Genomic DNA, 23970 nt, shown 5'->3' with positions numbered 1-23970 from the left:
GGATTCCAATCCAAAATTTGCTGCCTGCTCTGCAGCAGTTCCACAGGGCTGCCTGTTTCCAATAGGACTGGTACACATCCAGCTAGAGAAAGCATGTGCTCCCTTGAAGCAAGAATACACTGGAATGGTGAAGCTTTCACTGCTATACCATTTTATGCTTGTCAACTCCTGTATGCATCCCCAAGAAGTAAGAGAAACAACAGGACAGAAAACAGGCCAGCAAGTGGAAATCATGAGCTTTCCATGTCTTCTTTTCCCTGAAGACTAAACAGTACTGCCAACATTCACAGGGTTCCAAGCTCTGAGTTAATACCTCATTCGACAAGCACAATAATGTGTAGGATATTTGGTCAGGCTACAAATAGTGGTGCACTCAACATAAGAAAGCAATTAGTCATAGTTTGATAAGGAAGTAGAAGAGAACGAAGTCTTGCCAAGTAGCAGTCATATTTTATACACGTGTTTGATATGCTTTTTATGCCCGTATCTCTATCCAGACACTTTCAATTTAGGTGTGTTTGAGAGGCAATTTTAAGAAAAGACTATAAGTATGGTTAAAGAAAAACATTTCTTAATACAGTAATCTAGAGGAAATATATGCCTTAGGGACACATTTTCTGTAAAAAGATTTCCTGAACCATATGCTGCAAATACACGGAGAACTCCTTGGTAATGGAAAGCTAAGGCTTTGTGACGATATTAATGTGTACCAGATGGAAGTTAGGTAGGGAAGGGTTTCACACAAATGCGAGAAATCAGACTATATGCTCTGTTACTAACATGTTAGTTTAGGACACATAGAGAAACAATTTTCCACATGTATTGAGACAGACTTTCTTCCATTTGATTTACTAGAGAGAGGAAGCAGGCCAGGAGCCGATTAGAGTTTAATAACCTTTCTTGCTTGTGTAAGAGCCATATTCTGCAAACACTTACTACTGGGCAGTGGCCGATCCCTTAAGCAATATTTCTGTGTCTTGTAAGTGTTTCCATAGTCAGTCCTACTGTGAAATCCACCTTTAGGAAGAGTGCCACCACAGATGTATGAGCTAGTTAAGCTACTCTCACAAGCAGAAAAAAAAAGAAGTGGCAGGCAACCTTGTTCTGGGCCTTTCCCTCACAGACGTTATTAAACCTTCACAATGTGCTTGCAAAATGTCAGGGGCCTGCTTTTCATTACCATTTTTACCACTCTGACTACATAAATAAGCTTTGCTGTATTTGCTCTAATTCAAGGAGGCTTTAGCGTATGTGAGATGCCACCAATACCTCTATTTTGACATACAGTAGGTTTTAACTCACTTAAGCATCTAAAATAACAATTCTGCCTTTGTTTTAAAACAATTCATCTGAAAGAACTGAAGATATGGAGCCTTTTAAACTTGTTCATTTAAAGCAAATATGTGAAAGAAACATGTATTTCAAATAAAAGAAACAAAAAAAGACTATTTTAGGTGCTTCAATTTTTCACAAAACTTTTCATTTGGAATGCTGTAATCACAGTAATATATGGAGAGCAAAAACACTTCATGTCTACAAGCATGGACAATGATTCAGAAGGGCTACACTCCTGCAACTACAGCTCATTCTGAAGTGTACTTGTAAAATATAAGGAGATTTTTCTTCTGCTTTAAAACAAAGACAGGGTTCATTATGTAGATGATAGTTGCTCTAATATGCACAAATCATTAGGATACTAGAGGTTAAGATGCCCACACACTATCCTATTAACAGTTATAGCAACCTAATTAGACAATTAGAGGAAAAAGCTAAATCAATACTACAGAAAGAGAAAAGAATGTAGCTAAGGGGTAAAATAGGGCCCAATTCACTAAGAATTGATATTTCCAAGTGTAATTGAAACTGCTTACAATTTTGCAGAGGAATCTAATTGCATCTAATTTTGCAGAAGAATCTAGTCTAATCTTTTCATTTAAGTTTGTGGTTCTTGCAGTCATTTTTCTTTGACCTTCTGCAGCCAGACCTTCAGCATGCTATCTACTCCTCGGGTGTGAATGTACCTGAACAGTCATTTGTGGAATATGTGCTTTGTTGCTTGTTTACAACTGATCATTTGAGGTTGCCCCAGAAAAGGCAGCTCATCTGCCAAATTCAGGAGGAGGTCAATGCCAAGAATACGAAGATTAAGGTCTTGACTTATATTTACTGATTGGCAGTAAGACCATTGAAGTAAGTTGATTTATACAAGTACAAATCAAGTGAGAGGAGAATTAGGCCTTAAGACATCTTTTGCTTCTGGAGTTTCAAATGCCTTTGGATATATTTAACCCACCATATCCGAAGGCACCCTGAAAATTCACTTGACAGGCATGCTGACATACCTCCGTGTTCTGAGGTTTAATCCATTATGAAATACCATTTACTTAGGCATTTACTTGTACACAATAAAATAATTTTAAAAAAAAGTTTCTCATGCAAAAAAAGAAAGACTCAAAGCAGTCGTAACAGTTAGCAAACATGAACATGTTTACTGACACTGGTTTACTGAGTACTATTCAATTTTTTATTTTATATTCCTCCTGTGGACAGTGAATAGAGGTGACTAGCACATTTTCCTTATGTATTTTGCCTGGTAAAAAGGTGAAAAGACTGACTGCCAGCTATGAGTAACATCAGAACTGGTATTTCAGCTAAACTCATAAAGAGCGAGCTCTCATGCCTGGTGACCACATGCCATGGTCTACCTGAGGAAGGTTGGTGAATTCACCTGTGAAAGACAGAGCATGAGTGGGGACCAAACTTAATGTATGCTCTGCATTTCTCCATTGAACTGGTAGTAGAATCTATTTTAAGAACTGCATTCAGTAAACGGCATCTGAGTTTGGCCTTGGCATAGGTAAACAGTAGAACTGCCTCCTTTAGTTACCTGTGTCCTTTTGGATTGAAGCTTTTTTCACTTTGACTCTCATTTGGGCCATTTTAGGATTCTGTGATCAGATGAATAGATTTGCTTTTGCTAGAGTCCTTACTACTATAATAGCAGATGGGATCCAGAACCACAGCCACAGAGCTACAACTGTGTAGCCTACAGGCACACTTAGAAGTGGGAATCCTAAGACATTTCCAGTACATCAGCACTATGCCCACGGCCATTTTATTTTTCTCCAGACTCAGCAGTATGGTTTTCATTATTATTATTCTTTAATTACTGGCTTTGTGTATTGGAAATATAACAGTTTTCAACTGAAAGAAAGTACAAGTGGTATAGTCAGACGAAAGCATCAGCTTTCCAAACATTACAAAGTCTCAACTTGTCTTTGATACTGTCCTCACTGCTTTTCATTATCATGAAAGGCATGAAACTTGCAAACAAGCTTCATCTGCACATTTTCTGTTTCCTGATAACAAAAAGAGGGAATTTTATTTTATTTTATTTTATTTTATTTTATTTTATTTTATTTTATTTTATTTTATTTTATTTTATTTTATTTTATTTTACTTTATTTTATTTTATTTTATNTTTATTTTATTTTATTTTATTTTATTTTATTTTATTTTATTTTATTTTATTTTATTTTATTTTATTTTATTTTACTTTATTTTATTTTATTTTATTTTATTTTATTTATTTTCATTGTAGCACTGAGCAGTAATTGCTTTGCCTGCAGTTATTTATATTCTGATTTATTGGGTTGGATCTGTTTTGTAGTTATATATTTTGCAGGCATAAGAGGAAAGGGTCAATCTAATGTTCACCATCACAATTGCACACTAATTTGTATCTAGTTATGTTAAGCCAAACATCATGAAATTGCCCCAACTCTGATGAGCTGTTAGTCTCATCTGCCTCAAAGAAACCTCAGTAAGCTCCCATCTTACATGGAAATTTGCCACTGACTTCACTGGGAGCAACCGCACACATTCTGTTGGCTTGTAAGTGCCTATCTTTGTTCAAGCTGTCTACAAAGGGTAGTTATTGCAATATAATTCAAAGTTTGAATTTAAAGCAATTATTTATTCTGCAGTAATTCTCCATGTAGACACTTCCTCTGCACTCCAAGTGCCTACTTAAACTTTAGTGCTATCCACTCCAAATAGACTAAGCAAAGGGGCACAAATCTGCACAGTGAATATCGATTAACAGTTTTCTGGAGCGATGACTACTCTAGGCTACCAGGAATGCTCCTCTTCACCTCTGGTCATTTAATTTGCTGTGCGAGTCCCTTGTTTCTCACAGACCAGGCACCATCAGGACATTAAGATACTATGTACGTGTCTATGTAAGTGCCTTACCCTAGTAATGAGAGAAACTTTGGGGATCCAGCCAGAACTAACATGGACAACAGTGCAATAATCTTCATGAAAACCCTTTCTGTAACCCAGGGACATCTCTGCTCCTTTTCTTGAGGTAGTCGTAATTAGCTGCTGTGGCAGTCAAGAAACCAAACTGGAAAAATCATGAGTGGGATCCAAAGTGCTATCTTCTTTTTTTTACAGGGAGCAGATAAGATATATTACTGTATCTAAGTGTCTTCCCCTGAGTGTTCAGACAAAGCATGCTCTTTATCATGTTTGCTGGAGTGCTGTTAAAATTGGCCGTACTCAGCTTTAATTCAATTGAGTTGTGAGGAAGGACTAAGAAAAGAGGGATTGAAAATTAAGAGATATAGCTTAAACCTATTTGTGATTAGTGAATCAGGCCCTCAGAAACAAAACAAAATAAAATAAAATCAAAAAGGGACAGAAGCTACTAGCTAACACAAGGATCTGGGGGAGAATTTTTTAAAATATCCATAAACTGACCATACACACTGTTGTAAGACATTTCATGATCAGGTGAAGCAGTTGAAATGTCTGTGAGAGAAATAAATTGTGAAGAAACAATAAATAGAACAAATAAATAATAGAGCAAAAATAGAACAACAAAAGAAAGAACAGAAAAACAATAAATAGGATAGGCGTGTGAAAATACTTCAAAGTTTAGTAGAAATGATTCCACCACAACTGATTTGCTGACAAGAAATAATGGAACAGAGAACTTCCTTACCATTCAGGGCTACGAAGGAATCTGAAAGACAAATAATGGGAAAAATCATTATTTCTCTCTCTTTTTCTTTTTAATTGTTTCCTGCTAGCAACCTCTTACACTTCAGCTGATATTTTTATATATGTGATTAGAAACTAAGGACCCAGGGAAAACCAACTTTCAAACATACTTGAACACAATGATTGACCTTAAAGTGTTCATGACCATCCTTGTGCCAAGGACACCAATTTGGAAGACCAGTTTTCTTTCTGACATATCTTTCCTGCTTTTGCTTAAGTTCTAATTTAACACATGAAGTCCTAATTTAACACAAGGCACATCAAGTGATGCATCTAGCAATGTGAGTCAATGAGGACAAAATTCACATGATACAAAATCACAAAAAGTAATAAGATCATCCAGGTTAGCATGGGGTGAAATCTATCCCTGTTCAAGGCCAAGGTTCAATGCATCATTGAGGTCTTAAAAGGAGTTTAAGCGGGGTATTTGACTTCTTGTTACCTGCACAGGACTGGATCTCTCTCCAGGAGCTCAACTTGCTGTTTCTGAAATCACTTCCTACTCTTCTTTCATATATATTACCTACACACTACTCCTATCTAACCTGTTTGGTCAGGAAAAGCAGAACTAAGCTGGTACCTAACAAGACCAAAGTTATACCAGCTTGGTACTAATTTTGTTGCTATCCCATATTACAGGTGGCACAGGAAGGACTGTGTTTTTACCTCATCCATAATACAGAGACTGCCCAACCAATCTTATCATAGGCCAAAAGATGTTGCTAAGATGGAGGCATGTGAAGGTTGAAGTCCTTGAACTCTCAACAAATAACTCCTGAATGAAGGATGCACAAGGAATGCCCCACAGAAGCTGGCCTGCATAGTATCCTTGTGTAAACTCTGTTATTTTGTTCTTCATTCCAAAAGTAACAGCTCACTATACTTGACCTTCTCAGCTTCATCCCTTTAATTGCATCTACGGGCGCTAGTGCTAATCGCACCAAAAAGAGAGCGATTCTTGGTGTCAAAAAGTTTACAAATAATATTTGCAGGTACGAATTAAACAGAACTTGGCAAGAACATTTGGAAGGAGATATGTGTTAACATAATATTAGTTTCTTTAAAGCTCAAAGATCAGCTTCAAAGTTGCTTGGATGCAGCGCAAGCACACTACTTTTAGTACCTCACTGCAAAACATGAATGTGTAAAGGGTAAGTTCCACTCATGTCATTAGTATCTAAGTTTTATCATTAAGCTTCTTTTGGTATGTGTGAGCTTGTCCAAGCTTGTGTGTAAAATCTAATAAGATTCATAAACTACATATTTCTCACTTCTTGGTTCTGGATACCCGACCACGAAGATATTCCCACTATCTCCCTCTCTTGCATGGGAGCAGAGTTCAAGTTGCCAAGACACCAAGCCTCTTCTGCAAGTCTACATAAACAACCTAGGCCATTCACTGTGGCTCATAAAGAAAATGAAGACCCAGTTCACGGTGCCATTGCTATATTCAATATCCTCTAAAGCCAAGGTTTTCACACCATATAACCATTATAAAGTCCACTGTTCGTATAAATCATGCCACCTGGGATACTTCCATTAAAAATGGTTCAATAGTGTTCCTCTTGAACTCACTTCTTTAGACAGAGTTAATGTCCCTATTGTGGCTTACATTGCTATGAGAAAGCACCTAACAGGTAATGGTGATTTGAGGCATTTGGAAAGATTCTGTAACACATGGTAAATGGAGGATAAAAGATTTGCTTACTTTGGCAGTCACCCAGGCCATCTGTATTGCCATGTTCTATGTCCTGTTCAAATGCCAGTCTAAATAATAGAAAGAAACATAACGGTATGAATAACAACAGTTGCAGACACTACCAGAAAGAAATTATCACATCTACAACTGAAATGAAGACACAATGAAACTGCCTATTTCTCTGGAACTCCTACACACGACTTGAAAAAAAAATGCAACATTGGCATTTATTATCTCTTAATTATTCTTTGGCTTCTGATGACAAAGCCTACATTCTCAAGGATATTTAGGTACTGTGCTGAACAAAATTGCAATGCCTAAAGCCCAGACTGCAAAAGGAATTCCACTGAACTTTAAATCTATAAATACTTACAGGCTTTTCTAGCTTACAGCGCCAATTTAGGCTCCTAGCCTGTGCCTGTGATTCTGATAGCTTGTGAAACTGTTTTTCCAAGTTCTCTGTGTAGTCAGTGGTGAGTGACAAGGGACTTGGAAAAGCTCCAGCACAGGCTCTCATCTATCCTATGTAGGATCATGCCCTTCAGGCCTAAATACTCTCATAGGCACCTAGTTCCAGGCTCAATCTTCTTAGAATTCCTGTTTAAATGCCACCTGTTCCAGGAGGGCACATGAAGTCTGTTCCTGTTGGATAATTTAGAAGCTCAAGAGCCAGCTAAACAGATCAATGCACTGGGCTGAGAGCTGCCTGCCTAGCTCTCACCTGTGGACTGCACCACAGCAAACTGCACTGCCTCTGCCTTCAAGGATCTGCTGGTAAAAACTGGAGCCCCTTTTGTGAATAATGTACAGAAATCCTGAAAATCTTACTACGGCAAGTGGGAAAGCACTTTGAAAAGGGTGGTAAGTTTTTGAGCAAAATTGTTATAACACATAGAGGGACTTTATTCCTGACAGATGATTTTGTAAATAATGTCACTCAACACTATTATAAAAATGCATATGTAGATATAGCTATAACATCCACATTGGATCTTTAAGAACAAAAAATCTAAATTAAAATAGAAAATAACAAATCTGATACAAATATATGAATAATAATCATCCATCCTGTTTACTGATGACCAAAATGGAAGGTGTGTTGAGCTTGGCTGCTATAGGGCTATAGAGGTTATCTGATGTTTTACACCACATCTGTACTACTATCTTGAGGTAATAAAACCATACCTCAGAGTGGGTGAGTGTGAAGCGTGCCAGATGAGGTGCAGAAATGAGAACTCTGAGCACATTTGTTCCCTAAAAGGAGGCTTATTTAAGCAAGCTCTCACAGCCTTTTATTATTATAAAAAAAAATTCTACTGTTAAGCAAAAGGAGATCCAGCACTTCTCTGAATCTGCTTTCAGCTCTGACCGTGCTCTGTGATTCTTCTTAGTAATGCACTGTAAATTAGAAGGACTGGTTTTGTTTTCAGGGGACAAACTGCTTCAGTAACCTAATTTGGATTCTATTGCCTCTTTAATCAGCTGTAATGGCTCCAGTGTGGGATGGTCCAGACATACTTATCCAGTTCCCTCCTTTCAACAACGCGTGGCCCTTAGTATGGTTCTTTCATTTTCTTCTTCCTCCTCTTTCAACAGTTACCAATCAGCTGAGAGTTAGCATGAAAAAAACGCCAAGAAATTTCAGAGAATGCAAGTGAGGCAGAAACAAACACTTCACACATTTTTCTTCCCTAAGAGCCAATGTCTCAAACAACTCCATCCAAATCTGCCTGGCGCCACTGTCAACATCTCACTGTGCACCCCTTGAAAGCTGTCACTTACTTCGCCCCGAGCACCAGCTGCGTGCATGCCCCACTGTCCTTCACCCAGCCGCAGTACGGGTCTCTGGACGCTATGCAGGCCCTTGGGAAAGAAGGAGACAAGGAGGCATTCTTGAGCTCTGGGCTCTGACACCTGGCACCACGGCTCCTGACCACCGGGCACATGCTGCCACGACACACATACTTTTTGCATTTGCCATGACGCTCACAACGTCCCAGGGGAACCTTTATGACACAGGTAGAGAAGGCAACATAAAGGGCGCTGCTCTGCTTGTCAAGCTGCATGCCCATAATCCGCTTGTCTTCCACTCCATCATAACTGCACCTGGTTTGACAAGTGAGATAAGGTTATAAATCAGTTCTGCTAGGAAGCCAGGTGACAACGACAACTTCGCGAAGAAACAAACAAATAAAAACTGAGAAGAATCAATCAAACCTTAAGAATACAGAGTGGGAATTTAGATATACTGATAAAAGATATTTAAGTTAGTGTTAAAAATGCATGGGAAAGGGGAATGAGAAATAGTAGAGAGAGGGCTGCACACCAGACAAGCTCTCTGAGGACTCTTCAGTTTTTGTGTTTTTGCTTCTCCAGCACTTTAAGTAGCTGAAATGCCTCCCTGTTTTATGGCATACTTCAAAACCTCCCTAAGCATATCTGAAGAATGCTGAAATCCAGGAAATTTCCCTGGCAGAGTAGCTTGCTGGTTAGTGAGCTGCATGGAGAAGAATGAGTTTTTTTTATAGGATTAGGAAAATAATCTTTTTTTTGCTGAATTTCACTTTTAATTATCCATCAACTGCTCCATAGGTGATCTACTTTTTATACATATCAAAAAAAAAAAAATCATGCAGAGACTCACAACCAGACATTCCCCCAAAAACTCATATTTAAAATAGCTCAAAAAAAATTGGCTTCTGTAGCCATTTCTGTTTTCATGGTGAAACCTGCTCCCTGGGAAGGCAGAAGAGTCAAAGCCATCCATATAGAAGTACAAAGAATCAGATACACACTTTTCAGGATTGTAAACGTTCATCTCCTCCAGGAAAAGGCTATCATTTAGGAATCCACTGTTTCCTGTCCGGGCCAAGAACTTCAAGATGATTCCCTTCTCTGATCCCAGGAAAACCACAGTGTAGTTCTGATACGGCCCAGCGGCAGAGTCTACAGCAATTTTGGTCAGGCGGTACCTAGAACAACAATACAGCTTTTTTATCATTTGGGTTAGGGTTTTCTTTTATTATTATATCACATTTTTCCATTTCAAATAACTTTGCGGTAGCCTTCTAGCAACTATACTATATATTTGAATAGTTTTTTTTTTCCTTGACTGGATAACCCTGTAACTCAATGCAGACTGTATCACTTGGGCTTCCCAAATAGTGGGGAATTTTCATGTGTGTGCACATCTGTATGTCAGATACCGGCAGAAGTGTTTGTAATAGCACACCTAAAGCAGAATGCTGAAAGAATTCTAAGAATATGAAACCACTCACTAATTATTCTTCTAATCAAAAACAAAGTGCTAGTCTGATGACTTCTATGAGCAGGAAAAGAAAATCAGCACAGTGATTTTTTTAATATCGAGCTCTGTTACATTAAAAACAGCAACAGTGATAACAGACCCATAGTCAATTATTTGGCAGGGAAAGATGTACCAGTGTAATACTGAGGCGCTAAATGCCATGATGGATGAAAAATAATCACACCACAGCAATTGAGTGTGTTCAGTCATGAGATAGATGATACCAGATCTTGGGATCACTCAACTAATTAAAAACAAGTACTGGTAATCTGGTACTGAGGATTAAAGGAAAGCACTCTGCAAAGCTTGGTGCCCTCTCCTTTGGTTATAGGCAAATACCTAGAATATAGCAAGACCTAGAATACAGCAAGAGCCAGAAAACACCAACTCTTTGAAACTCCCCTTACAACATAGCACACATTCTCAGCAGCATGGCTTACTACACTCTCACAACATCTCACCTTTCCATTTTGTATCAGCTGTCCATAGAGTACAAAGCCAAGTTTAAATTGTCTTTTGCCTTAAGGTGCCCCAGTCTCAGCCTATCTGCTCCCATGTGATGACTCTGACAGAAGGTTACTTGAAGTTAAAGATTACACATGTGGGAAGCAGCCTGTCTAGTTTAAAATCCTAGAATCAATTACTCTGAGAGTAACGTAACCACTTTTTGCTCGGAGATCAAAGTGAGTTTCTTTGGCTTATCTAACATAAACAATTAACAAAATGTGTATTATTAAAACTGAGCCATAACCTCCTAAAGCTAAACATGATCAAGCACGAAACTATCCTTGCACAGAGGGAGAGAGAAAAACGTGGTAAGGGTTAATCACATTATTTCATTCACAACTGGAGGGCAGACAAGAAGCATAGTGACCACAGTACTATACAGGAGTGGGAATATATTTTCAGAGGAAGGAGATGGCATGTTTGAGGGTTGTTGATTTATGAGTCTTTGTTCAAATCTCTTCATTATTATTTTTCTCTTGTTGCCATAGAACTGGGAGGGATTATGTGATTATTTCTGCTTGTACACTTGTGTAAACAGTGAAACATACCAGCATATATCCCGACAGACATCTTCATATCCTGTGAACATATCCTGGCAGACATCTTTGTATCCTGTGTACACATCCCTGAGCTATCTGTTGATCTCTGCCCAAAGTTTTCTAACGGAGCTGTCTCAAACACTCACCCATAAGCCAACAGGCAGGGCAACCTTCCCTGCTCTGTATTTCCTCCAAGATCCGGTTTCAGAACAGCATGGTTGGAAAGGACTGAGCTTTTTTTCAGATCTTGAAAGCTGCTCAGGGAGTTCTATGGCATCTACTCAGCACTGTCATCCTTTCTAGCTGGATTCAGGCCCAGTACACCAGAGATGTTTACAGAATTTAACAGTATTCTAACCATGGTTATTAGCACAACTTGACAAACTGTTAAGATGGAGGAGAAGAGTCCATCCAGAGGCATTTACCTGACCATTGTCCTCAGGAACCAAGGTCGGTTGACAATAGAAGGTACGGCCTCATCCATCAGTGGATGCGTTTTGATGAAGTTCAGAGTATCATCCGGGAACTCATTAGAGGTTACGTACTTTTCTAATGATGTAGAGCCAGCACAGCAACCTGGTCTAAATAAAACAAGGAGAGGAAGCCAGAACACTTATTTCGTGTTTAAGTGTAAGTTTCCCTTTCATAAGACCTGTGACCAGGCCCTGCAGTGAAATCTGAAGTGCATTAGAAGCCTTAAATGAATGATTGAGGAATCTGTTGGACTTGGTCAGCCCCTCAGGGGAACCTAAAATCATGCTCTGTCCTCCAGTCTGAAGTACTTCCATGTGTTGCCACCTAAGAGTACACAGATATTTCTTTAGCAGAAGTTTCTTTAGCAGAAACTTGACCCTGAGTTCATAGTTCATCTACTTATCTGGAATCTAGTCACTGCATATACATATTTGACCGGATATAGTTATTGTACAAATATTTGCTAATATTTTTTAAGATGCCTCCTGGAATAAAAGCAGTCTCCCTAATATAAAGGGAAAATAGACCTTCCCTCCCTCCCTCCCTCCTTCCCTCCCTCCCTCCTTCCTTCCTTCCTTCCTTCCTTCCTTCCTTCCTTCCTTCCTTCCTTCCTTCCTTCCTTCCTTCCTTCCTTTTTTCTTTCAGGCATGAAGCAACATCAATTCCAGTACTGTCTGGTGGAAAGACGACTATTGGGAAACACAATCCACCAGGCACTCACACAAATACTGTTTGCACCTCCTTCCCATTTGAATGGGAGAACTTCAGTCCTGTAGCACATACAAGGCTCTCACCGAGATGTTATCTGATTGTTCTTGGCCAATTTCAACACAAACTTTTACACTGTGTTCCTAAAAATTGCCCTGCTCCTCTTAGATAACTTAATTTCCTGCATGAATAGGTCATCTCCAAACAGGGAATAGCAAAGCTCTTTGTCTGTCATTATCATTTTATGGATTATTTTTTTCCAACAGAAGGTTAATTTTCTCCCTTTCCCAGCTCAGTACAGTTCTCTACGTTTTGTGCCATTAGATCATGGAAGGAGAAAAGACTGACTATCCACTCATAAATGTGCTGCAGAGTTCAGTCTTCACCCAGTCTTAAGTGGATAGAGCCACTGACAACAAGAAAGTAATGCCCCCTGAACAATAATGCTAGTCCTGTCATGTCTATGTCTCGAATTTAGATATTCAAATGTTAGGTTACTAAATAGGAAAATTACACAGGATAACATAGGGGACTAATTGGGCCAGTGAGTTTGGTTTTGCACAATGATGCAATGGACATTACATGCAGAGATTGTCTACAAAAATATTTTGATAATCTTGTAATTGCATTTGCAATGAGCCATAAAGGGAGAGGAGAAAATAAAGGTATCACCAATCTCCTAGGTCCTTCCAAGGACACTGATTCATTAGGTGAAATTCCAAGAGAATTCTAGGGAGTAGACTATGACTTCTGCTACCGTGGTTCCTGAGGTTTCTGTAAATCTGATCCTATTTCTTTCTAAATCCTAATCACATTACTGGATTAACCCTGTTTTAATCTCACTGCTGGTTTAATCGAGTTAACACTAAATTAAGTAAACCTTGCTGTCTCAGGAAAAAAAAAATAAAAGGAGAAAATTGGAGAAAACTGGAGAAAAGACTCCAGTATGATTCTGAGAAAGGCTATTGATAGAAACACTAATATATTTGCCTGAAATTGAGATACCCAAACAAAAAATATCCTGTTTTCAAAGGCATATTGGGCCTCCATCTCTTATGAATTCAGTTTCCCCACTTCCCTGCAAAATCCTCTACATGAGTGTCAAAAGAATGGCCTTTGAGTCTTTGTGTTCAGCCTTGCATTACCAAGGCAGCCTATCATGTCAGTGAATTGCTGGAGCACCACAAAATGCAGAAAAAATCCACGAATAATGCTACTGGATGTATTACTAAGGTTCAGGCTGAAAACAGACACAGAATTCAAAATATTTTCCAGTCACTTCAAGGTTTTTCTCATGACTGATAATCTCAGCATGAAGACATCAGGGGAATACTAGACTCAGCAACTTCCTAAAATGCTGTGGGCCTAACTGGGTCTTAGGCAGAAGCCCAGTTGCCATCTCAGAGCTTTAGATAGGTTGGATAGGTCCTTGGGATATCAGAAGCAATGTAAATCCTGTATTAAAGTGAAGAGCTTGACTGAAACAAATGAATGTGCTCTCTCTACATTTATATCACATCCTCAGAACAAAATCTGTCTGTGAGTATAAACTGTATGTAAACAACTTGTAGTAGTAACTTGCATGAAATAGGTGCTTATAGAAGCACCTAATCCAGAATTCCAGAAGAGCAAACTGGTGCAGCAGACTGCTACTAAATACATCCATTGCCAACCAATTTGCAATAGGGGTGTAACTCATACAACTCTTAAGTTACGAATTGTTTTGACCAAGTTGATCCTGACCTAATTTACATTACAGAGAGCCTGGCTTGAATGAAAAAAGTTCTCAGTTGCCCCAATATACCTTAAATCAAAAGGTAGCTCAATTCCTATTTCAATGATACAATATATATTTTCAATTGCTTCTGCACTTTACAAGGCTTTCAAATTGTCAAAAATCATGTGCTTTGTGCAGCAACAGTGCAATCTGTCACAAAAGTGATTACACAACATACCTGGGCTTGGGCACGCGTTCATCGGGGACTGGTGTCCATGTGGAATCTGGCGACTTTTGTTCTTTGAATCTCCCAGTAAATACATTGGCAATGTCAAGCATGTCATAGGCACAGACTGCAGAGCCAGGGATGCTGCGAAATGACATTTTCCAGAAATTGTTACTCACTCAGCAGTTATGCATAAAATCCTGAGTGAAAAACAAGCTGTATGAAGTCTTCCTGTCACAGGCTACTCAATCCTGAACTTTGTAACCTCTGAGTATTGACAGGAAAAGCCAGTTCCATAGAAAAAAAAGTGAAAAGTACCAATCAGCAGACAGTTCCTGCCAGCAAAAATTGTTTCAAAGCATCTATAGAGAGAAACAATTGCAACAGTCTTGAAGAAGTGGAAGAATCAGGGAAAATCTGCATACAACTAATAACGCATGGAGTAATAGTTACTCTATTTTCAAATACGTTATTTGGAATTTTAAGTTCCTGCAACCCACATTTTCCCAATATTAATTCTCACAGTCCCTTCCATGTCTCAAAAATATATTTGGTAGACAATTCAGAGGCTGGAGCTAATCAAAGAGGGAGCATGCTGCAATGTGCCATTAGCCTGGGATTTGCACATTATTACCACATCCTCCCACAGCCAGATCTCCATCAGCTTTTCTCAATGGAAAGGAGTTAACTATGTTCAGGAATTTGCTTAAGTCAATGAGCTGTAAAGAGCTCACAGAAGCAAATTCAATTTTGTTCTCAGATAGCAAGAGTGTAAATTTCAACTTTCTGATTATTTGTATGCAACTACGCGGCAGCATTGTCTAAACATAATTATATCATTACCTACTTACTTTCTGAAAGGCTTAGGGGTTTCCCACGGTCAGTCACTTGTAAGCATGAATTATGTATTTATCCCCCTCTTTCTCTCTCTCTCTTTTTTTTTTTTTTTAACATGAACTACAGTATTTATTTCTGACTTTCACCATTTGATTTTATCAAATAAATAGTATGAACCCAGCTGGTGAGACTTTCAGTCATGCTTTTAGCTGGCACGTTATTATACCTTTAATTAAAAAAAAAAAAAAGTAAGAACAATAATGCTATTATAGAGAATAAAACTAAACTCAAAGGGGATAAAAATTGATTTGAAAATAATTGTATAAATATGAAAAGGTTTCAAAACTCTGATACTGAATGAAGCAACAAGCAGAGAGACAGTAATAGTTCTGTTTGGATTTCCATAGGCAGGGGTTTATGTGAACTGAGGCTTAGTTCAGAGCTTTACAATAACATGATAGATTCACAAAATCATGGAATGGTTGAGGTTGGAAGGGACCTCTAGAGATCATCTAGTCCAACCCCCCTGCTTCAGCAGGGACACCCAGAGCACGGGGCACAGGGCAGCATCCAGGTGGGTCTGGAAGATCTCCAGAGAAGGAGACTCCACAGCCTCCCTGGGCAGCCTGTGCCAGGGCTCTGTCACCCTCACAGGAAAGGGGTTCTTCCTCACATGGAGTTGGAACTGCCTGTGTTTCAACTTGTGCCCATTATCCCTTGTTCTGTTACTGGCTACCACCAAGATGAGCTTGGCCCCTTTCTCCCTACATTCACCCTTGAGGTACTCAAGCATATTGATCAGATCTTCTCTCAGTCTTCTCTAGGCTAAACAGGCCCAACTCACTCAGTCTTTTCTCATGCAGTAGATGCTCCACTCCCTTAATGATCTTTGTTCCCTCCCCTGAGCCCTCTGTAGAAGCTCCACATCCCTCTTGTCCTGCGGAGCCCAGAACTGCCCCCAATACTCCAGGTGCGGCCTCCCCAGAGCTGAGCAGAGGGGCAGGATCCCCTCCCKCCACCTGCTGCCAACATCCTCCTGATGCAGCCAGGATCCCATTGGCCTTCTTGGCCACGAGGGCACTGCTGCCTCATGGGTAACTTGGTGTCAACCAGGACTCCTAGGTGTCTGTCCGTGGAGCTGCTCTCCAGCAGGTCGACCCCTAATCTGTCCTGGTGCCTGGGGTTATTCCTGCCCACGTGCAGGACCCTGCACTTGTCCTTATTGAACCTCAGGAGTTTCCTTTCTGCTCAACTCTCCAGACTGTCCAGGTCCCTCTGAATGGCAAAACTTTTTGAAGACTGGAGTGATGTTGGTCTCTTTCAGGCCTCTGGCACCTCCCCAGCTCTCCATGGCCTCTTTAAGATGATGGAGAGTGACTAAGAGCCCCCACCAGTTCCCTCAGCAATCTTGGGTGCAGCCCATCCAGGCCCATAGATTTATTTTCAGTTTGCTTAAATAATCTCTAAACCAATCCTCCCCAACCAGCAGAAAGTCTTCCTCTCTCCTGATCATCTCTGTTGTGTCTAGGCTCTGTAGTTCATTGAAATTGGTCTTAGCAATTAGAAGCAAAGAAGGCATTTAGTAACTCTGCCTTCTCTGCATCCTCCATCACCAAGCCAGCTCCCCATCCTGCAGTGGACTAACATTTTCCCTAGCCTTCCTCCTACTGCTGATGTATTTGTAGAAGCTCTTCCTGTTGTCCTTGACAACAGGAGCAAGAATTGCTCTGACAAGAGTCTTGTACAGAGCAAGAGTCTATGAATGGAGGCAGTCAAAAGTATCCAGATGTACAAGCTGGTTGGGAGCATATTGTGTCATTAATAGCTAACTGAGAGAGATTTTAGATACAAAGGACCTAATCCTGAAAGATTCTGCAAGTCCTGCTTCAGTTAGGAGATATTGCACTGTGCAGAATTAAGCCTGAAAAAGAATCCTAGAAGCTTGGGTTTACTATACAAAACCAAAAGCACTGAGGGCTTGGCTCAGCTCACATCTCCACAGTGATGGAGAGACCATGTGGTGAGAGGAGCCCAAAAGATCCATATACTGAGGATATTAATTTATAGATCTACTTTAGATCTATAAATTTATAGATCTATATCTATCTATATCTATATCTATTAATTTATAGATTAAATCTATAAGTCTACTAAATCTATCTATTAAATCTATTTAGATATAATAATCTATAAATCTATTAAAACTATCTATAGATAGATTTATAATTAATAGATTAATTAATCTAATTAATAGATCTAGATCTAGATCTATAGATCCACTATGTGGTTGGATCAGCCACTGGGCTACAACCTATCACCAGCCCCACACTGTCTGATCCCAGGTTACGCTGTGGATTCTTTTCCAGGTCATGCGAGTGGGAACTTCTTTTTTCCAAAGATGAGATTTTTTGTAAGCATTTCTGCAGTGAAGAGGGAAAGACAGATCTGTCTATGCCAGAGTTTTCTCTCTTAATGAGGGGTCTCCAAAACCCCAAAACCAAAAAACAGAGATTTTCAAAGAAACTACTTAGATTTTAAAATGCAGAGTCTAAGAAAAAGGATTACTCATGGCACACCATAGCAACTAATAGCAGAGCAGGAAGACAATCTCAGTTCAGAGATAAGTTCAATGATATAGCCTGTTTTCTGATGATGATTCTTTGATTGTTTTTATTAAATTGATTTGCATAAAAAGGAGATCATTTCAATTTCAAATTATATTCCTTATTAGTGGTGTAATTGTTCCAAAGCAGCTTCTCTTGTTTTATTTTTGAAAATGGTGATTATATAGCACAGGCCTGGGCTTACTCTCATTTGAAGTCAGTTCTATGCATGACATCGCTGAGGTCAGGCTTTGATGAGAGGTGTCAAGTTAACAGCAGAAACAGATGAATTCCAGAAAAAAAAAATCTGTTTCAGCTCAAATGTTACTCTGTGAAGCAGTAATATATGTTCTAATTAGAATGTTACTATTGTTTTAGCTTCTCAATGAGATTCAATAATTCAACAATAACAAGATACAGTTACTTTTTTCTAATAACTTCTGGGAAGACATAATATACACTGTACTAAATTCTTGGTAGATGAATGGATGATTTTGGAAAACACATGGCCTGAACAATAAAATATAGGTGTTTGAAGTATGGGCCCTCTTATTAGTATCTGTAGTTTGCATTCAAGCAAGACAAGACTCTTGGGTGTAGGCTCTGTAACAGGAAGATGTGTTCATGTGTTCAGGAAAAGGAAGAAACTTTCTATCTAGCATGATTCCTGCTTCCCTCCTAGCTCACTAAAGCCTTTGTGAGCATGTCATGGTATAGGTCCAGAGAGGCAGAAGGGCAGCAGACGAGCTGACCAGATATGAAGAATTAAACTGTGTCTTCTATGACAGCCAATGAGCAAAGCAGACACCATATGAAGCTCTGTTCAGTTCTAATACTACTTCATGCTCCGGAGACCAGTTTCTGCAGCCAGCAGGATACCTTACTATCTTAGTTATTCCAGGAGAAAATATGTCAGTCAGTAGGGATGCATGAGATATGAGAGAAGAGTATTAAAACAGCTTTTGGTGGTGCTGTTGAAAACAAGATAAAAAAAAATGCTTTCTTTTGAGAATGGATAATCTTATTTTCTCTTTGGAATAACACTCTGCAAATCACATACTGCTAAACTTCTTGATGTCCTTTCTAAATTATTCCCAAGTAACGAAAAATATATCCAAGGAACATGTCCACACAGTAAATGGTTGAAGGCTGTTTTAAATTACCAGACATGGAAGAAATAAGTAATACTAAGGTATTTTAAAATGAAACACCAACTATTGGTAAGTGCATGATACTTAATAATTACACTATATGAGCAATCATTGCTTGTAATTTAATAAAGTAGAAAGAAATTACAATGAAAGGAAAATATAAAGGACACAGAGAGCAAAAGGGTACTGTGCCCATTACCTGTTATACGGAGTGGAGAAAGTTGCTAAAACAACATCCCGGCCATTGAAACGTATAACATTTGTAACAGCCTGCAGTATGTTGAAGTAAAAGTGTGAATCGCCAGGAACTGAACAGTTCAAACGAGCCTTGAGAAAGGAAGTCCACTGTTTTTCCAGCACTCTCTGAGATCCTCCCATGTCATTTTTGCAAACCTGAGCTACCCTTGGGAAAACTACCTGGAAGAAACAGGGCAAAAACAACAGAAAGAAATGAAATGTTTGCTTCTTGTGAAAGACTTTATTGGAATTCTGTCCTTAAATCATTTGAAATGTCACAGCAAGGTGCTTAATTTAATCCTGTGTTTCCTTAATCTGTGACAAATAATAAACAGAGAAAATTTCAGCTGTTGGAAGAGTGTGCTATAAGAGATAAGGCTGTGGCATTTAATACACAGCCATAAATCCTTCAGGAGATCTGTTCTCAATCCATATAAACTAATTTCCATACAGACTGCTTAGCTTTCTGTTTCCCCAAACAAAAGAACATTTTATATTCACAGTTCCTGCAACCCACACTGCTTGCTCCAAGTCTTGTATTTTCAGCACTTAAAACTATGCAAATCTAGTTGGGCTTTTATACCTGCCCTCCACCTTTGTGGCCTTGGTCAGTTTTTCTGACTGTTTATTCAGAAAGCTATTGTGAAATTACAAAGACGCAGTAAGTGTTTAATCATTCTTTGCAAAATGGCAGAGAACAAAATTTTTGCCTCTGTTTACTCAGCACTCCAATTAGGATTTCCTAAGGAAAAATATATCTTTGCTATAGAATCTAGGTTTAAAAATAACCTGCTGCACTGAATTCAGTATGTTTTCCTTGAGCTTTCCTTGGTTGACACAAAAGATTTCAATATATATCATTACCATAAGAAACCATCTCGTTTCCTTTTAAGACAGTGCAGTGTTTCACTCCAACCTACCTTCTGGCTCGAGTGATAGGAATCTTCTCAAAATTATGACCTTGTCATCATGATTTATGATTCTTATTTCAAGGTCATTCCTAACAACACTGGTTCAAGTGCAGCATATTTTTCTCCTCCTGAATATCACAAAGACTTTCAGGGCAATGTTTTCCCTCTTACCTTTCCCATGCTGTTGTACTCCACTGCTATTTCTCGGAAGAAGAAGTAAATATAGTTGCCATAGTCCACTGCTTGGACAAAGTATGGTTCTAGAAAAAGGATGATATTCTGTTAGGCACTAGGTATGTCATATGGTGTGCAAATACACAAAGGGTGTAGATAGAAGCCAAACAGATCCACACTAAAAGAGTAAGATCCATCTAAAACAGATCCATCTAAAGAGTAAGTGTCCATGTTAAGCACATGCACTCAGTTTTCAGGGCAGGCCACCACTGAGGAATCAATGTCTGGAATGCCCGGGAGCAAATCTACAAAGAACTCGTGAAAAGCAATTAAGTATCATAGAATCATAGAATGCTTAAGGTTGGAAGGGACCTCAGAGGTCATCTAGTCCAATCATCTAGTCCAACCCCCCTGCTCCAGCAGAGTCACCTAGAGCACGGGGCACAGGGCTGCATCCAAGCGGGTTTGGAAGATCTCCAAAGAAGGAGACTCCACAACCTCTCTGGGCAGCCTGCTCCAGCGCTCTGTTGCCCTCACTTTCAAGAAATGTTTCCTTAAGTTCCTGTGGAACTTTTGGTGCCTCAGCTTGTGGCCGTTTCCTCTAGTCCTGTCGCTGACCACCACTGAAAAGAGGCCGCCCCCTCCTCCTCACTGCCTCCCTTGAGGTATTTATAGACACTGATCAGGTCCCCCCTCAGCCTTCTCTTCTCCAGGCTGAACAGACCCAGCTCTCTCAGCCTTTGCTCACAGGGCAGATGTTCCAGGCCCCTGATCATCCTGGTAGCCCTGCGCTGGACTCTCTCCAGCAGCTCCACATCCCTCTTGTCCTGGATTAGTGGCATGTATTTGCCACTAACACATTTCCCCTTCACAATGGACAAGAGAAGGTAAAGATGAAGTATATAATGGTTTTCCTCTGAGGTACAAATAGGGCTCTTTATGGCATAATGGCTGTATGTGGAGGGAATAACAAGCCATATAATTGGTTCTGCCCATACTTGACGGTAGCAACAAGCAACGAGGGATGGCTAAAGTTGACACCTGGCAAAACATTCCTGCATACAGAACAGGCCTTCCAGCTATGGTTTTGCTCACTGTTTAGAGTCACTCCAAATGCTAACTATTCATAGCATCTATAGGAAAGTAAACATCACTGCTCTTAACAATGAAAGTATTTAGAGCACACAAATTGCCTAATTCAATGGCAGCTGTATAGTAACACAAAACCATAAAATAAAGGTCCTGTGGAAAATTCCCATAATTTTATTTTTATTGATGAATCTTAATGTTGCAGAACAAATTCTCTACACTTCACAAAGCTTCAATTGTTACCTGACAAAGTCCTGGGGGGGAAATTGTTTCAAGCACAGACCAAGAACACTAAGCCCTGCAAATTCCAACTCTTTCATCCAATAGTTGTAAATTGACAGATTTCAGCTTGGAAAGCTGGCTGGATTATATTTTGCTCCACTATGCTCACAGTTTCTGTCAAGCACAGTAACTTGGGGTCAGGAGAAGAGGAAAAAAGATAAATAAATCTGTGTAAGTAAAAGATGTAATTTAGCTCGCTCTTTCTGCCAAAAAGTGTTGCCAAAATGAAATGACAAAAGAGGTCTGTCAGGAATCCAAGATTCTCATCAGAGATGCTGTTTTTTCTGTTTCATTCAGTTTGCTTGCCTACCTTTCAACCATTTTGAGTCGTGTTTCACTGTCCGCAGGGTTGGGCTATCTCCAAGGCTTCGGTATATGACAGCATCTATTGCAAGGAAGTCGGTCACTGTGGCAGAATACAGCTTTCCCTCTGAGGAGCAAGGAAAGAAGAAGGAAAAATGGAGGAGTAACAAATAATGTTATTACTTTCTCTCAACAATTAAATGCACAGGGACAAATGAAATCATCAGAAATCTCCTTGGAAACACTGAAGCAGGAAGGGGAAAAAAAACAGCTAGGTAAATGGGATTGAACAGAGAACAAAAGTCACCAACCTTAAAAGGATAGTGTCAGGAATGGTGTGGGGAAAAAAATCCTATGAAACAACACTTTTAAAGTCAAACTAAGCTTCCCCATCCAGTTTCTCTGCCAATGCCTCTAGTTCAGTGCTCATAAACTCTCTAACCTGACTCAAAGTCAGAGAGTTGCCTACAGATCTAAGCAAAACAAATACAGTGCTGCCCAAGGAGAAGTGTTAGCCATAGCATGGAAATTAAACGAGACAAGTCTCAGCTAACATATTCGAATTTCTCCCTCTGTGAGCTTTAATGTGCAACTCCTCTCAAAAATTACCTGCCAAAAATTAAAGAGTATCAGGAAGTATAGGCAAAACAGGGATGCAAAGAGATGGCATTTCCAATATATGGAAGAGATTTTCCATATATTTTTCTTTTTTTTTTTAAAAAAAGCATTTTAGATATATGCCACGTGAATTATTCATCCTTTTCTTTTAACAATCATTAAGAAAGGAAGAAAAACTATTCTATTCTACAAAATGGCACCCCAAAGACAACAAAAAGTTGCAAAAGAATCTCAAGGTGAAGGTGTGAGCTCTGACAACAGTTTAAGACATTATTTGTTATCAGACATGTTAGTGGGTTTCAGTACATGGGCTATTTCACCTTATGATATATATCTTGTAACCATGATGTCTGCTGAGAGCATAAACATCACAACACAAGAGTAGTAATATGTATCTCAGTTGTGTCTACAGAAAATTTAGAATGACTCACATCTAGTTTGACATAGATTATGCTGTTTATTAGGCCTTGAAGGCCATTCTAGTGAGAGTACACTTTATTGCAACTGTAGACAACTTTCATTCAAGGTTTAAAAATAAGAGGTTTTTTTTATTAGCAGGACTGCAGTTTTTCCTTTGAATCCCACAATCCTTATAATTACTTAGCTATTTTAAAATAGGATTGCTTTCTTAGCAGAAGCAGAAAAGAAAAACAAATAAGATATTAAAAACAATTTAAAATGAATAAAAAGCTGGATTATTTAGATAAAGATGTCTGATCTCACATTAATATAAGCATACATGCATTTTCTTTCCTGCCAAATTCCTGAGGACCATGTGACCAATTACAACTTGCACATATCAGTCATAAGAGCCATTGGCTGAAAGAACTATATTCATGTAAGTGCACCCAAAAGACTACGGTGAGATGGATTAGTGCCCTAAACTGTTATGAAAGTGCTTTTCATCCTGTGAAAAGTTATCATGGGAATCAGTAAGTAGAGCATATCAAATAGTGATTTTCTTAAGCTACTAGATTTACTGAACATATTCTGTATGAATATATTTAATCAGACTCAAAAAATATTTTGAATTATCCTAAAACAGGGTATGATAATTTCTATAAATATTTTCAAAAATGAAGAGGACTTCTTCAGTGATAGAGCAGCATTCAGCCCACCTAACTTTAGCTGCATGTTAGGTAAATGTTTAGACTATATTGGTCATAAACTCCTGGTTCGGCCAGTGTGAAGAGAAAGGCACTTCCAAAAGGTGATTCAGACCACCCTAAGATAGAAATCTGAGACATATGGCATGAATCATTCTCTGAATATGTCTATCTATTTCTGTGGTCTATGAATTATCTGCTACAAACACAGAATTTCTACTTTACCTTCTTTTGATTTTAATTAAGAAATTACATATTGTCACCGTCATCACTGTTATATTTGAAACAAATGGACGTAATGATTTCTGCTACATAAACAATAATAAAACAATTTTTTTGCATCCTGCTATAAAATCTCTCTGTGTTAAGGCAAGTCATGCCAGCATTAACATTGTAGTGGTTAATGCAGACACAA

General features: G+C 39.0%; 1 protein-coding gene across 2 annotated transcripts in view; it reads right to left on the bottom strand.

Moving 5' to 3' along the window:
* The window catches only part of SEMA6A (semaphorin 6A), a 115082-nt gene that overhangs the window by 25985 nt on the left and 65127 nt on the right, over window positions 1-23970 (bottom strand). Inside the window, exons 8-18 of one of the 2 annotated variants that reach the window (XM_026052857.1) lie at window positions 21839-21958; window positions 20155-20243; window positions 19035-19252; window positions 14257-14388; window positions 11545-11700; window positions 9562-9738; window positions 8732-8872; window positions 8549-8629; window positions 6776-6834; window positions 5009-5029; window positions 4765-4815 (exon numbers count right to left, since the gene is read on the bottom strand). In XM_026052857.1, the coding sequence (XP_025908642.1) occupies window positions 4765-4815; window positions 5009-5029; window positions 6776-6834; window positions 8549-8629; window positions 8732-8872; window positions 9562-9738; window positions 11545-11700; window positions 14257-14388; window positions 19035-19252; window positions 20155-20243; window positions 21839-21958 (1245 nt within the window). The remainder of the gene's footprint in view (window positions 1-4764; window positions 4816-5008; window positions 5030-6775; window positions 6835-8548; window positions 8630-8731; window positions 8873-9561; window positions 9739-11544; window positions 11701-14256; window positions 14389-19034; window positions 19253-20154; window positions 20244-21838; window positions 21959-23970) is intronic. The other variant, XM_026052858.1, reaches the window with a different exon arrangement.

Source organism: Nothoprocta perdicaria, unplaced genomic scaffold, assembly GCF_003342845.1.
Source record: "Nothoprocta perdicaria isolate Ctin4 unplaced genomic scaffold, notPer1 scaffold_92, whole genome shotgun sequence".
Classification (NCBI taxonomy): Eukaryota; Metazoa; Chordata; class Aves; order Tinamiformes; family Tinamidae; genus Nothoprocta; species Nothoprocta perdicaria.
This window is presented reverse-complemented; position numbering and strand designations above follow the sequence as displayed.